General features: G+C 54.4%; 2 protein-coding genes across 2 annotated transcripts in view; one reads left to right on the top strand and one right to left on the bottom strand.

The window, feature by feature from the left end:
• LOC121468988 (uncharacterized) overlaps positions 1–13,728 on the bottom strand; it is a 418,875-nt gene that overhangs the window by 288,099 nt on the left and 117,048 nt on the right. The gene's annotated exons all lie outside the window — the stretch shown is intronic.
• LOC140681483 (olfactory receptor 14J1-like) lies at positions 2,808–3,740 on the top strand. The gene has a single exon (XM_072921330.1). It carries the CDS (start codon positions 2,808–2,810, stop codon positions 3,738–3,740), a length of 933 nt encoding a protein of 310 aa, XP_072777431.1.

The following is a 13,728-nucleotide window of genomic DNA, read 5'->3' on the forward strand; positions in this document are numbered from 1 at the left end:
GGGACTAATTACAGCAGATAATTGGAGGCCATGATTGCACAAATCTCTCAGAGACTCCAAGGTAAAAGCAAAAGCCAAAGTCCTTTGAAAAACCTGCAGTCCCTGGGAGCATGAAGGAGCCCCCAGGGCCATTCCTGACCAAGGCTCCCCAGGGACTCCTTCCAGCAGATCCTTGAGGCCACTGGGATGTGGGCTAGGGGGGGATGCTGAGGGCAGGACCAGGGGGTGACAGTGCCCAGCCTGGCTGGGGCTGTGCCAGGAGGCCCCAGGGCCTCAGGACAAGGTGTCTCCTCACAGCCCTTGGTGGCACAGACCCTGCTGTGCCCCAGGGCACCAAGACTTGGCTTCTCTTTGTCCCCACCTGTCATCGGTGCCTCCAGTTCTCTGCTCTGCCTGGGGCCTGGGGACACTTTCTCAGTCCTGTCCCTCAGTGGGACCCATTAAAAGTCCAAGAAACTTTGGAGTTGGATTGTGATTGGAGTTCAGGAGAGGTTTCTTCAGCTCCCTCCCTGGGCCTGATGTTCAGGGCCTGAGCACAAAGCCCCAGAGGGTCATTAAAGTCCTTGTGCTGTGTCTGTGCTGCTGAGCTGGGCCGGGCTCCTGGCACAGAGGGTGATCCTGGTAAGCAAGGAGAGCTTCAAAAGCACATTTCTCTTGCTGAGCAGCTCTTCTCCCAGCCCAGCAGGGCTGGGGCACTGCCTGCAGCCAGCCCGGGCACAGCACAGAGGCACAGAGAGCTTCAATCAGTCAGGGCTGGGAAGGGGCTGAGAAGTGCCTGGGGCAGAATCACTGCCAGCCCTTGGCACAGGAACCTCTGGCTGCAGGACAATGCAGCTGCAGCTCCTGGAGAGATCTCCTAAAGCTGGAACATCCCAATGCCCACAGACCCTGTGAGTACATTCTCTGCTCATCTCCTGTGCAGAGCAGCCAGGGGTGCCCAGGGCTGTCCTGCAGAGCAGGGTCCTGCAGCCCAGGGCGCTGTGCTGGGCCAGGGACTCTGCTGCCTGCCAGGGACAGCTCTCAGCCGGCCCTGGAGCTGCTCCCAGCGCTGGCCAGGAGCTGTGGGGGGAAGGAGCCACCCTGAGCAGGGCAGGTGCTGCTGCTGAGAGGGGCTGGGTGGGGCAGGGCTGCTCCCAGCTCCAGACCAGCCTGGGCACAGCTCCAGAGGGCACTTCCCAAAGAAGGTAAGCCTGGGATTGCTGTAAAGGTCAGGAGATTTCCTGGTAGTGTTTTCAATTTCCTGCTTGGAGCAGGAGGGGAATGTTGGGGTGATGACAAAAAGATTTTTGCTATTAATACATCTTTCATGTATTGGTATCTCTGTAAATTACTATGATATAGTTATGAAACTATAATCCTTATTTAACTCTATTAAACTCTTAATTAATTTTATTAAATTACTATTAGGTACTTATATAATTGTAATCTTTTACTGACTCTAGTATGTTTCCTACCTATCTCTTAGATTTCAGAACAATAAGGTGACTGTCTAAATACATTCCTGAAATACTGCATTGTCTTATTATCGGGAAGAGGACCTACAAGAAAAACACACACTATGTGAGCAGTCATAACTAAAGTGGGGCAAAGAAGTCTTTGGACCTACTCCAATGGGTTGAGCCAGGGGTGTGTAATTGGGGCAACTGAATCTCCTATTGGATGTTCCTGTTAAAAATCCTAATTAATCAATCTTAATGAACTGTTGAAATCAGGGGCTGGGTGTGCCCCATTCCCACTGGGACACCTGGAAGCTTCCAATAAAGGTCTGGTTTTTACTTTACTATTCTAACACTGTTGCAAGGGTTCTTTTTTTTCTCATTTGATTATAGGCAACAGGGGAATGAGAGAAGCAGAGCAGGAACTGTAATCCCAGAATGACAGAACATTCTGAGTTCAAAGGGACACACAGGATCATCAAAGGAATGTTTGAACATTTACAGAGACTCCAGAACTGTGACTTTGGGTGGTCAGTCTCTCTGCTGGGAGCCTCCCAAAGGGCCTTCAGCCACTCCTCAGCCCTGGACAGCAGCAGCATCACCTCTGCAGGGCCCAGCAGGGCTCTCCTGAGCTGCCCTTGCCCAGCTGCACACAGAGCCTGCCCCAGCCAGGGCCCTGCACACAGGCAGGTTTCTGTAGGGCCGGGCCGAGGGCACACAGGGTGGGATGGGCTCTGTGAGCGCTGGCAGGGACAAGGCACCTCTCAGGAGGGGATGTCCAGGCCCAGGGAGATGCTCAGGGAAGCAGAGGGGGCTGAACAGAGCAGTGCTGGGGGAACAAGCCCATCCAGCCCCTCACCTTCCCTCAGCCACAGGGAATCCTTTGCCTCTCACATCTCTCAGTGGCAAACTCTGAGTGCAGCAGGAATGCTGGGGATTTCTGACCTCAGAGAGCCAGCAATGATGTGTGGGTAGGAAAACAATTCCTAAAACAACTCCTGCCATCTATTTCCCTTAGAAGTGTGAGTGCAGATGGTACCAAGGCTTCCTGCAATAGGACTTATTCCCCTGACAAATCCTGAATATCCAGACTGGTCCCTCTGCCACATGGTCACAAACCCAGGGCATTGGGGCAGGGATGGCTCCTCGAGAGCCCCCATAAACAGGCCTGGCTGCTCCTGGCACACTCAGCCAGCACAACTGGAGCTCAGGCAGGGACCTGGGTCAAGGTTTTCCCAGAGCAGGAACAAGGGTGGGTGAGTCCCAGCAGGACAGGCTGCAGGGAATGGCCCAGGTTTGGCTCAAGGCAGCCTCTCCTGACTTGTCCCTGTCCTTTCTCCATGAACAGGTGCCCATGTGCAGCCACAGCAAATGTCCAACAGCAGCTCCATCAGCCACTTCCTCCTGCTGGCACTGGCAGACACGCGGCAGCTGCAGCTCCTGCACTTCTGCCTCTTCCTGGGCATCTCCCTGGCTGCCCTCCTGGGCAACGGCCTCATCATCAGCGCCGTAGCCTGCGGCCACCACCTGCACACGCCCATGTTCTTCTTCCTGCTCAACCTGGCCCTCAGCGACCTGGGCTCCATCTGCACCACTGTCCCCAAAGCCATGCACAATTCCCTCTGGGACACCAGGAACATCTCCTACACAGGATGTGCTGCTCAGCTCTTTTTCTTTCTCTTCTTCATCTCAGCAGAGTTTTGCCTCCTGACTATCATGAGCTATGACCGCTACGTGTCAATCTGCAAACCCCTGCACTACGGGACCCTCCTGGGCAGCAGAGCTTGTGCCCACATGGCAGCAGCTGCCTGGGCCAGTGCCTTTCTCAATGCTCTGCTGCACACAGCCAATACATTTTCCCTGCCCCTGTGCCATGGCAATGCCCTGGGACAGTTCTTCTGTGAAATCCCCCAGATCCTCAAGCTCTCCTGCTCCAAATCCTACCTCAGGGAACTCGGGCTCATTGCTGTTAGTGCCTGTTTGGTATTCGGATGTTTTGTGTTCATTGTTTTCTCCTATGTGCAGATCTTCAGGGCAGTGCTGAGGATCCCCTCTGAGCAGGGACAGCACAAAGCCTTTTCCACCTGCCTCCCTCACCTGGCTGTGGTCTCTCTATTCCTCAGCACTGCAGTATTTGCTTACCTGAAGCCCCCCTCCATGTCCTCCCCATCCCTGGACCTGGCCCTGTCAGTTCTGTACTCGGTGGTGCCTCCAGCCCTGAACCCCCTCATCTACAGCCTGAGGAACCAGGAGCTCAAGGCTGCAGTGTGGAGACTGATGACTGGGTGCTTTCAGGGACATTGAACTGCTGGCCAATTTCTGCAAATCACTTGTAATAAAAGTTGTCTTTTGTACTTCTTGTTGGTTTAATTATGGGGATTTTTTTCCTTTGTTGTTCTTTTTTCATGTTTTCCACAATAAATGTCATTTTTGGTGCCATTTCTCATTTTGTTTGTGTCCACCTTCCCTGTTGCAACAGACCGTGTCAATGAGGGGCTGCACTCTCAGTGGCTTTAAAGGAACTAAAGGATCTCCCAGCGCAGTTTTCTGCAGAGATGCCCTTTTGTTGCCTTCCCTGGAGCTGCAGCAGCAATGTCTGTGTGCAGAGCTGGGGGCAGATCAGTGCTGGCACAGCAGCTCTGCTCCTGCTGGCCACACCATTCCTGATCCAGGCCAGGAGCCATTGGCCTTCTTGGCCACCTGGGCACACGGCTGGCTCATGTCCAGCCTGCTGTCCATCAGTCCCTGCAGGTTCCTTTCTGCCTGGCTGCTGTCCAGCCACTCTGTCCCCAGCCTGTAGCGCTGCAGGGGTTGTTGTGGTCAAAGTGCTGACCTGGCACTTGGACTTGTTAAACCTCACCTTGTTGGGTTTGGGACCTGGATCCAGCCTGTCCAGGGCCCTCTGCAGAGCCCTCCTACCCTCCAGCAGATCAACACTCAAATCCAGCTTGGTGTCATCTGCAAAGATGTCCTTGTTTCCATGGGGCCCCAAAATGCGACAATGGACTCCTTGGTTCCATGGGGCTTCACCGTGTCACAATGTTCTCGTTGGCACCGCAGTTTCACAGTGGCCCCTTGGTTCCATGGGGCCCCAGAGTGTCACAGTGGCCCCTTGGTTACACAAGGTCCTGCAGTGTCACAATGTCCCCTTGGTTCCATGAGGCCCCGCAGTGTCAGAAGGGCCCCTTGGTTCCCCTGGGCCCTGGACTCTCCCAATGCTCTCCTTGGTTTCGCAGTGTCACAATGGTGAAACCCCTCGGTTACACGAGGCCCCGCAGTGTCACCATGGCCTCTGTGGTTCCACCAGGACCCAGTGTCACGGGGACTCCCTGGTTCCATTGGGCCCCAGAGCACCACAATGGAGCCCTGTTCTATGGGGCTGCACAGTGTCACCATGGTCCTCTTAGTTCCACCAGGCCCTGCAGTGTCACAATGGCCCCAGTGTGTCTCAATCATCACAGAATGACAGAATCAAATAGGCTGGAAAAGACCTTTGGGATCATCAGGTCCAACCAATGCCCTAATACCGCCTTGTCACCCAGACCATGCCACTAAATGCCACTGGACAGGGACAGTGACTCTGCCACCTCCCCCCTGGCCTGCCCATTCCAGTGCCCACTCACCCTTTCTGTGAAGAACTTCTTCCTCTTGTCCAGCCTAAACCTCCCCTGGTGCAGCTGAAGGCTGTGTCTTCTTGTCCTGCCCTCCAGCAGATCCACACTCACACCCAGCTTGGTGTCACCTGCAAATTTGGGGATGGTGGGCTCGATCCCTCCCCCAGATCATCGGTGAAGATGTTAAACAGGACTGGGCCCAACACAGATCCCTGGGGACAGCACCAGGGACTGGACACCAGCTGGGTGCAGCACCATCCCCACCCCTCTCTGGGCCCAGCCTCCAGCCAGCTCTTCCATCTCCCAGCCAGGAGGGAACCTGCCCAAGCCGTGGGCTGCAGCTTTTCCAGGGAATGCTGTCACAGACAGTGTCCAAGGCTTTGCTGAAGTCCAGATGGACACATCCACAGCCTTTCCCACATCCACAGGTGGGTCACCTGGTTACAAAAGGAGATCAGGTTGCTCAGGCAGGACCTGCCCCTCTTAAATCCACGCTGGCTGGCTCTGATCCCTCGGCCATCCTGTGGGTGCCCTGTGGTGGCACTCAAGGTGATCTGTTCCATAACCTTGCCGGGCACCGAGGTCAGGCTGACAGGCCTGGAGTTCCCCAGATCCTCCTTCCAGCCCTTCTTGGGGATGGGCTCACACTGGCACCTCCAGTGCTCTGGGACCTCCCTGGTGAGCCAGGACTGATGGTAAATGATGGGGAGCAGCTTGGGGAGCTCATCCACCAGCTCCCTCATGCCCCCCTAGGATGGATCCCATCCCATCCCATACACCTGTGAGAATCTGAGGGGCTCAGCAGGTCAGCAGCTGCTTCCTCCTGGATTACATGGGGCTTTTCTGTTCCCTGTGCCAATCTACCTGCTCAGGAGAACTCTTGTCCTGAGGAGAACCTGTCCGTGAATTGAAAATTGAGACAAACAAGGTGTTATGTAGTTTGTCCTTTTCCTTATATTGGATTACTCCATTCTCTGCTGCATCCAATACAGAGCAGAAATTATCCTTCCCCCTCTTTTTGCTATAAATTTTTTTTAATAAAAACCTTTTTTATTCCTTTTACAAAAGCTGCCAGGTTAAGTTCTAATTGAGCTTTCATGTCCCAGCTTCTCTCTCTGAATGACCTAACAACATATTTAAACACTTCCTGATTTGCAAGTAATTTCTTCACCTGAGTTCCCGCAAAAGCTCCATGGGCAGCCAGGACAGATGTTTTCCTCCCCAGCTCATCTTTTGCCACACTGGGACAGGCTGCTCCTTCCCCCTTAAGATTACTTTCTGGAAATGTGTCCATCCTCCCTGCACCCCTTTGTTTTTAAGGGCTCTTTCCCCTAAAAATCGGTACCTGATTCGGTACTCCCCATATCTACATCCTAAATAGGCCACAGGCTGCCCTTCCTAAATCCAGTGTGGAAGTTTTGTTGCTGCCCCTCCTTCTTTCACATATCATTGAAAACTTGATTATTTCATGGTCCCTGTGCCCCAGGCAGCCTCCGACCCCCACATCTGCCACCAGCCCTTTTCTGTTTGTGAACAGCACGAGACAGAGCTTTCCTTGAGAGTGGAGTGTTACCAAAAATTTGGTAAAACAGAAAACTCCTTAACACCAGAGCAGCATTAAGAAGCAGCATTCTTTATTCAGCTGGATGCACAGGGGACAGCTCCTCCCAAAGCCGAACATGCTGAGTGCAGGAAAGTTTCTGTTCATATTCTGTATTTTGCACACATATTCATTGATTGTCCTGGACTAAACACACATCTGATAATCATTTCCCCAAAATCATTAACATATTTCCCCTCTCCCTTACCCATGTGTTGTCCTGGGGGTCTCTCTGGTGGTCCCTGGTGGTCGTGGACCCCAATGTTCCCGTGGGCCTGTCTGAGCTGGCAGGACACTGAGGCTGGTGAACTTCCAGTTCCCCTTCTCCCACAATGGGCACTGTGTGGTTTCCATAGACCCGGGGTTTTGGAGAACAAGCTTCAGGTGTCAGCTCACCTGGTGGAGACAATTTATCATCTGGTAACATGAGGTCACAGAGTGGGCTGTGACATCACAGAGAGGGTTATGTGAGGTCATCGAGCAGCTACGGCATCAAAGACTGTCTCTGTGACATCACAGAGCTGGCTGTGACATCACAGAGGGGCTGTGTGACATCCCAGGAGGGCTCTGTGAGGTCACTGGGTTGGTCACTCTGCCCCAGCTCCCCCTCACAGTTTCTCCCAACAAGTCCAATGCTGTTCATGCCCAGCAGGGTCCCTGTCCCCCGGTATCCCCCTGGTCCACCTGGAGCCACAGCCTCCACCAAAGGATGTTCCACAGGATCCACCCCAGAGCCTGACATGGGGAAAAGGAGCCAGGGCTGTGTGACCAGGACATCAAGGACATGGATTATCCAGGTCCCTGTGGCCTGGGTTGGGTTCCCCAGGGCAGGAAAGATGTCAGGCAGCTGGAGCAGGGTTAGGGAAGGGCCCCCAAGGTGGGGCTGGAGCCCTTGGGCTGTGAGCAGAGGCTGAGGGAGCTGGGCTTGTCCAGCCCGGAGCAGGGAAGGCTGAGGGGCTCCTCATCCCAGCCTGGCAGTGCCAGCGAGGAGGGGATGGAGAACACAGAGCCAGGCTCTTCACTGGGGGCCTGGTGAGAGACAGAAGCCAATGGGTGGAAGGGGAAAGAGGGGAGATCAGCCAGGCCAGGAGGAGATTAAATGAGCCAGGCTGCTTTTAGCATTTCCTCAACACCAAAAGCAGCTTGACCTTTCTTCACTTTGAATATACTTCTGAAATCTATCTAATTAACCACAGAAGTATTGAAAACTTCAATTATTCCCATGGACTTTTGTTGTTTGGGCATTTTAAGCAAATGTTTATGAGTCTTTTTCACTGAATTAATGAAGTGAAGAGCTCAAGAAAGAAGAGGCCTCTGGAGCAGTAAAATTCATCAGTAACCCCCAAGTGGGTGAGGATCCATGCCCATCAGAGCAGCAATGGCCAGAAATGGGCACAGCTTTGTGGCTGCCCCAGCTTTGGGATGGGCCTGGGCCTGGAGCAGGAGCAGCTCTGCAGGGCCCCAAGGCCGGAGCTCTTGTGCTGGCCTGGGCAGATGGGATGGCAGGAGGGGCTGCAGAGCTCTCAGCACCTCAGCCAGAGGGGAGCAGGGCAGCCAGGGAGCTCCTTTGGCCTTGGCCAAGCCCCTTCCCCCATGGTGGGGCTGAGTCCTGGCTGAGCTGCAGCTGCTGCTGTGCCCTTGGCAGGGGCTGAGGCCGTGGGGCAGTGCCCAGAGCAGCCTGGCCTGAGCAGAGCTGTGGGGCCAGAGCCGGCTGGGCTGTGCTGGGGAGAGGCCCTTGGTGCTGCCCAGAGCTCAGGGCAGCTGGCAGAGCTTGCAGGGAGCTTCGGCATCTTGCAGCAATGGAGGGGAGCCTTGAGAGCACCAGCACACACACACACGCACACACACAGACACACACACACACACACACACACAGACACACACACACACAGACACACACACACACACACACACAGACACACACACACACACACACACACACACACACACACACACACACACACAGACACACACACACACAGACACACACACACACACACATGCACACACACACAGACACACACAGACAGACACAGACACACACACACACACACACACACACACACACACACACACACACACACACACACATTCACACACATGGAGCAGCTCGGCGGTGAAGACACGTGAGGGTCCAAGCACGGAGTTCTAACCATGGTTTATTAGGCCTCCAACACTGAAGGAGTCCAGGGGCCAAAGACAGGGAACAAAGGAGGGTCCAGGGTACAAATACAGGAAAAGAGGGTGCAGAGAATGGCATCAGGGATGCAATGGTCTGAGGGCCCAGGGGCGGTACACAGGGAAGGGACCAATAGAGAGTGCCAGGGTGGATAGGCGGGCACATAAACCAATGGGAAAATAGGGAAGGGAGAACTTGCTAGAACTTGGACAGATAAGGGTAAAAGGGTAGGGAAGGCCAAGGGGCCAATGGAGAGCACAGAACTGGGAAAAGTTAACACAGTACTGCAGAGCTCCATGGGGGGAGCTTCTTTCCCCACCCTGAGCTGTGAGGAATGTCCAGAGCCTGAAGTGCATCTCTCCAGGGGATTACCACTGTTCTTTCCCCAGTAAGCTCACAGGCCTCCACAAACACACACTGGAGATGTCTGGGGCCATTCATCATTCCTCTGCTCTCAGCACCAAGGCAATGGACTCTGGCACTGCTCTGAGCTCAGGCCCGTTGCAACCACCCCTGGCCATGGGGCTCCATGGAGCTGCTCTCAGGAAAGCCCCCAAGAGCTGGGGAGTGCCCCAAAACTGCCTCAGGAATGTGAGACACCCCAGCATCTCTTCATTAATGGAGACTATTAAAAAACTCACCCAGTAATGGGCTCCCCCTATCTTAATCATCCCCAAAATTTGACTGTCTCATTCCAGACACCAGACCACCTCCCTAATCCCTATCCCAACCCATCCCACCCCTCCTGAACATCAAGATCCCTTCCCAAGCTGTACTTCCCCCATTTCACACCTCCCAATCCCCATCCCACCCATCCCGCCCCACCCAATGCTCATCTCACCCTCCTGATTTGCATCCCACTTTGCCCAATCCCCTTCCAACCCAATTTCACCCTAAGAGGCAGTGGAATCGAGTAATTTTGGGGTTGGATTCAGTAGTTTTTAGTAGCACTGAGTGGATTTGAGCAGAAAGATCAGTCCCTCTCATCTTTTGGAGTGCCAAGAAACAAAGACAACTAAACCAAATAGCCCCCAAACTCCCCCATACCCTCACAGATATCTCTTGAAATCCAAGATTCCCCAAAACACAAGTAAGATGTGAGGGTTTAGATGCCTTTGATGCATTTGTTAATTTAAACCCCAATTTTCTGTGTTTTGAAGGGAGGAAGATAAAAGATAACTGGAGCAAAAATAAAAGGAACAGCAGCCACTTCCCTCTGTGTATCACAGGGCATGTGGGTCACCAGGGCTCTGACCAGGGTGGGTCCTCTGATGGGGATGGAGCTGGAGCAGCGCACGAAGCTCTTCCTGCAGGCGGGGTTCTCGCAGGGCTTCCCTTACCGGTGCCTCCGCTGGTGCCGGGTAAAGAATGAGCGGTCTGAGAAGCTCTTCCCACACCGGGGACACTCGTAGGGCCTCTCCCCGGTGTGGATGCGCCGGTGGGTGACGAGGGTGGAGTTGTGCTTGAAGCCCATCCCGCAGTCGGGGCAGCGGAAGGGCCTCTCCTCTATGTGAATCCGCTGATGTACAAGGAGATGGGAGCTGGTGTGAAACCTCTTCCCACACTCAGGACACTCGTAGGGCCTCTCCCCAGTGTGGAACCTCTGGTGGACAGTCAGGTCAGACCTGTGGCTGAAGCTGTTCCCACACTCCCCACACTCGTAAGGCCGTTCCCCAGTGTGGATCCTCTGGTGGCAGATCAGGTTGAAATTCTTCCTGAAGCTCTTCCCACACTCCAAGCACTCGTATGGCCTCTCCCTGTCATGAGGCTGCTCACAGACCACCAGCTCTGATCCCTGGCTGAAACTCTGCCCACCTCCCCGGCACAGGGTGGGTCTTTCCTCCTCAGGTCCTGGTGATCTGCGTTTGCAGCCCCTCCTCCTGTGGGCTCTCCGGGGCTTTTCCTCCCCATTCGATTCCTCAGCCATGGAGCCACTCAAAACAGCCTCTTCCACGATGTTCTGCTGAAGGGATTTGTCCTCCCTGCTCTCCATCCTCAGCTCCTGCTCTGGGGGAGGAAGGACAAGGAGAGGATGGGATTTGCCTCCGTGCCACAGGGAAGGGCAAGGAGATCCCCCCAGTGCGTCCCCGGCAGGAGGGCACCGGCAGCGGGGCTGTCCTGCAGCCGGGGGCTGTGCTGGGCTGGGAGATGGAGCAGGAGAGAGGGGGAAAGGGGCACTGACTTCCTCCTCACCTGCCTCAGTGTCCTGGGCCATCTTCCTCGCAGCCTCCTCCTCCATGCAGCCAAAGTTTGGGAGTGGGAAATCCTGGTGTGGGGAAAAACATGGTGTGAACACCTTGGGTTGGGGATTCCTCCTGCCCAAATCCATCTCCAGAAGTCTCCTCCAAAAATCACGAGTGGATCAAAAAAAGCCACCAGGAGTGTCCCATTTCCAGTCTCATGCCTCTGGGGTTCTGGTGTCCCCCGTCTCAGGGCTGCTGAGGATCCTCATGGGTCCTGGGGATCCCCCTTCTCCAGGGTCCTGCTTAGGGATGCTGGGGGGTTTTGTAGTACAAGGGTCCCCCTCTCCAGCCTCCCTCCGGTCCAGGCACTTGGGGTTCCCCCCTGTCCCTGCCACCCTGTCCTGGTTTAGAGCAAATTTGGGAGAAAACGCCCAAAGGGGATTGTCTATAAAGCAGATTCAAGCAGCCTCTCTCACAACCAGTTTGGAAAAAGATTTTCTTGGAGAAAAGTGGAAAAAACCTGTTTATTTAACAGGCAAAGCATTCACCAGCACAAACCATGAACAATATTAAACAATAAAACCTGTTGTTGCTCCAAAAGAGATGACAAACTCAGAAAGTCCCTCCGTGGGCTGCAGCTCGGCTCACTCAGTCTCTGATCAGTCCCTCCATGGCCCAGGCCCAGCCCGGTGGGCCACAGGTGTGAGCTGCCGGTGCTCTTCTGGTGTTCAGTCCAGAGCAGGTTTAAACAGCTCCAAAGAAAAAGAAAAACCACAGCCCAGGGAACTTCTCTGCCTCAGCGAGCTAAAAACTAACTAAAAGCAAAGGAGAGCTCTGTCCCGCTGTCTGTTGGCAGACAACTGATACCTCAGGTTTCAGTTTTTCTGTTCTGTTTCAGTGTGCAGCTTCTAGCTTTAGATTAAGTGTTCCTGGGATCTTTTCACAGGGTGGTGAAGGCAAAACAATCCTGTTCTAGCTGGAGAGTCAAGGACAATCTCTTCAAACTTCAGGCCCAAAGCACAAACAACAGGAAAAGCACAGGGCAGGCAAGCAAGGAGGATGAAAGTTCATAATTTGAAGGTATTAATTGGGCTGTTAAATCCTGTATGCAAACGGACTAACACTTATAAAAATGTGAGAACTCATGACCAAGCCCTCTTTTGCTTCCATCTCGGAGCCATCCGGGCAGAGCCCCAACCCTGGCTCCGGCACTGCCGGGGTGTGGCCTTTGAAGGCACTTCAATAAATATCCACTTTATTCCTCTTGGCTCCGTCTGGCCTCTGTCCCAGCTCCTTAAGGCATCTCAGCAGCCCAGGAGCCGGAATGTGGAGGGGTGAGAGCAGCTCCTGAAAACAAACTGCGCGCTTCTTCCTCCCCCTCTTCGCTCTCAGAACCAGCCCTGAAGGTGCAGAACTCATTTCGGGGCCAAACGGACCAATGGGGGTTCGAGCATCGTGAGGTCACCCCAGGACAGGCCCTGCCAGGCTCAGGGGTCCCGTCCCCGCCTCATCTCCGGCTGCCGGGGGTCCCCCAGCTCCGGTACCGCCCCTTCCCCTCTGCCGCCCCGGGGGTCCCACGTTCCGCAGCCCCGGCTCTCACGGGGATCCCCAAAACCAATGTCCCGCCCTGTCAGCACCGGGCCAGCCCCGCGTGGTCCCCCGGGACCCTCCGAGGGGCGATCACAGCTCCTCTCCCCCTGAAAAAGCTCCTCTTGGGGAGCCCGGAGGGATCCGGGGCTCGGCATCTGCCGGCTCCGAGCGCTCTCCAGAAAAATCCTCCCGGAGACCCCTCGATAGAGCCGGGGTGAGCTCGGCCTCCCCCTGCCCTGCGGCTCGGGGCTGGGGCGATGCTGGCGGGGCAGGGGGTGCTGCAGCAGGATCCTACAGTGACATTTCACTGCCAGCCTTCATAACTTCATCCCTGTGTTGTTGCAGCTCATGGATTGGGAATGAAATCAGGGCAGGGCCTTTGGTGGGAGCTGCCCTGGCTCAAGGGAAATACTGAGAGTGAAACAGAGCAGGCAAAGATGGGCCGGAGAGAAAGGAAGACACAAACACAATCAGCTGAGAAGGTGGCACTGTGAAAACAGAACTGCAATGGACTAAAAATTAATGCGACAGAAAGAAATAATTTTGTAATTTCCTATCAAAATACATTTTCCTCCGTTTCTCACCAACCTTGTCCTGGTGTCATTCAGCAGGGCTGTCAGAAAGTTCATCATTCTGAGTGGATGTTCCAGGCTGCAGCCACAAGGAAACAGGGAATGGGGATTTTCCTGCTCCTGGGGAGTGAAACGCAGATGAAAAATCAAACCCTACAATTTTAATAAAGATTTGTAGGGAATGGGTATGCTTATTTATAACGCTGTGGACGCATGTCCATTAAAGGGCAATAAGTCCTGACATGCGTCCACAGCGCTATAAATAAACATACCCATTCCCTACAGATCTTTATTAAAATTGTAGGGTTTGATTTTCATCCGTGTTTCATTATGGCGAGCCAGGCAGGAGATTTTCTGTCCTCGCAGGGGCAGGGGGTAGAACAGACCTCCTTGGCACACCCGGGGAATTTCCCTGGAGGGGCTCCGCTCTGCCTCGCTTGCCACCTGCGGAGACAGCCAAGGAGCGCTGGTGTGCGATAAAGGGCCGGACTGAGAGGGCCCTGGGGTGCCAGAGCAGCACTGCTGGGCAGTCCCTCAGAGCCGGCAGGGCCCGG

Source organism: Taeniopygia guttata, chromosome 36 (assembly GCF_048771995.1).
Source record: "Taeniopygia guttata chromosome 36, bTaeGut7.mat, whole genome shotgun sequence".
NCBI lineage: Eukaryota > Metazoa > Chordata > Aves > Passeriformes > Estrildidae > Taeniopygia > Taeniopygia guttata.

Bases quoted from the DNA above. Each gene is read 5' to 3' on its own strand.
- LOC140681483 (XM_072921330.1), top strand. From the start codon at position 2,808: ATGTCCAACAGCAGCTCCATCAGCCACTTCCTCCTGCTGGCACTGGCA.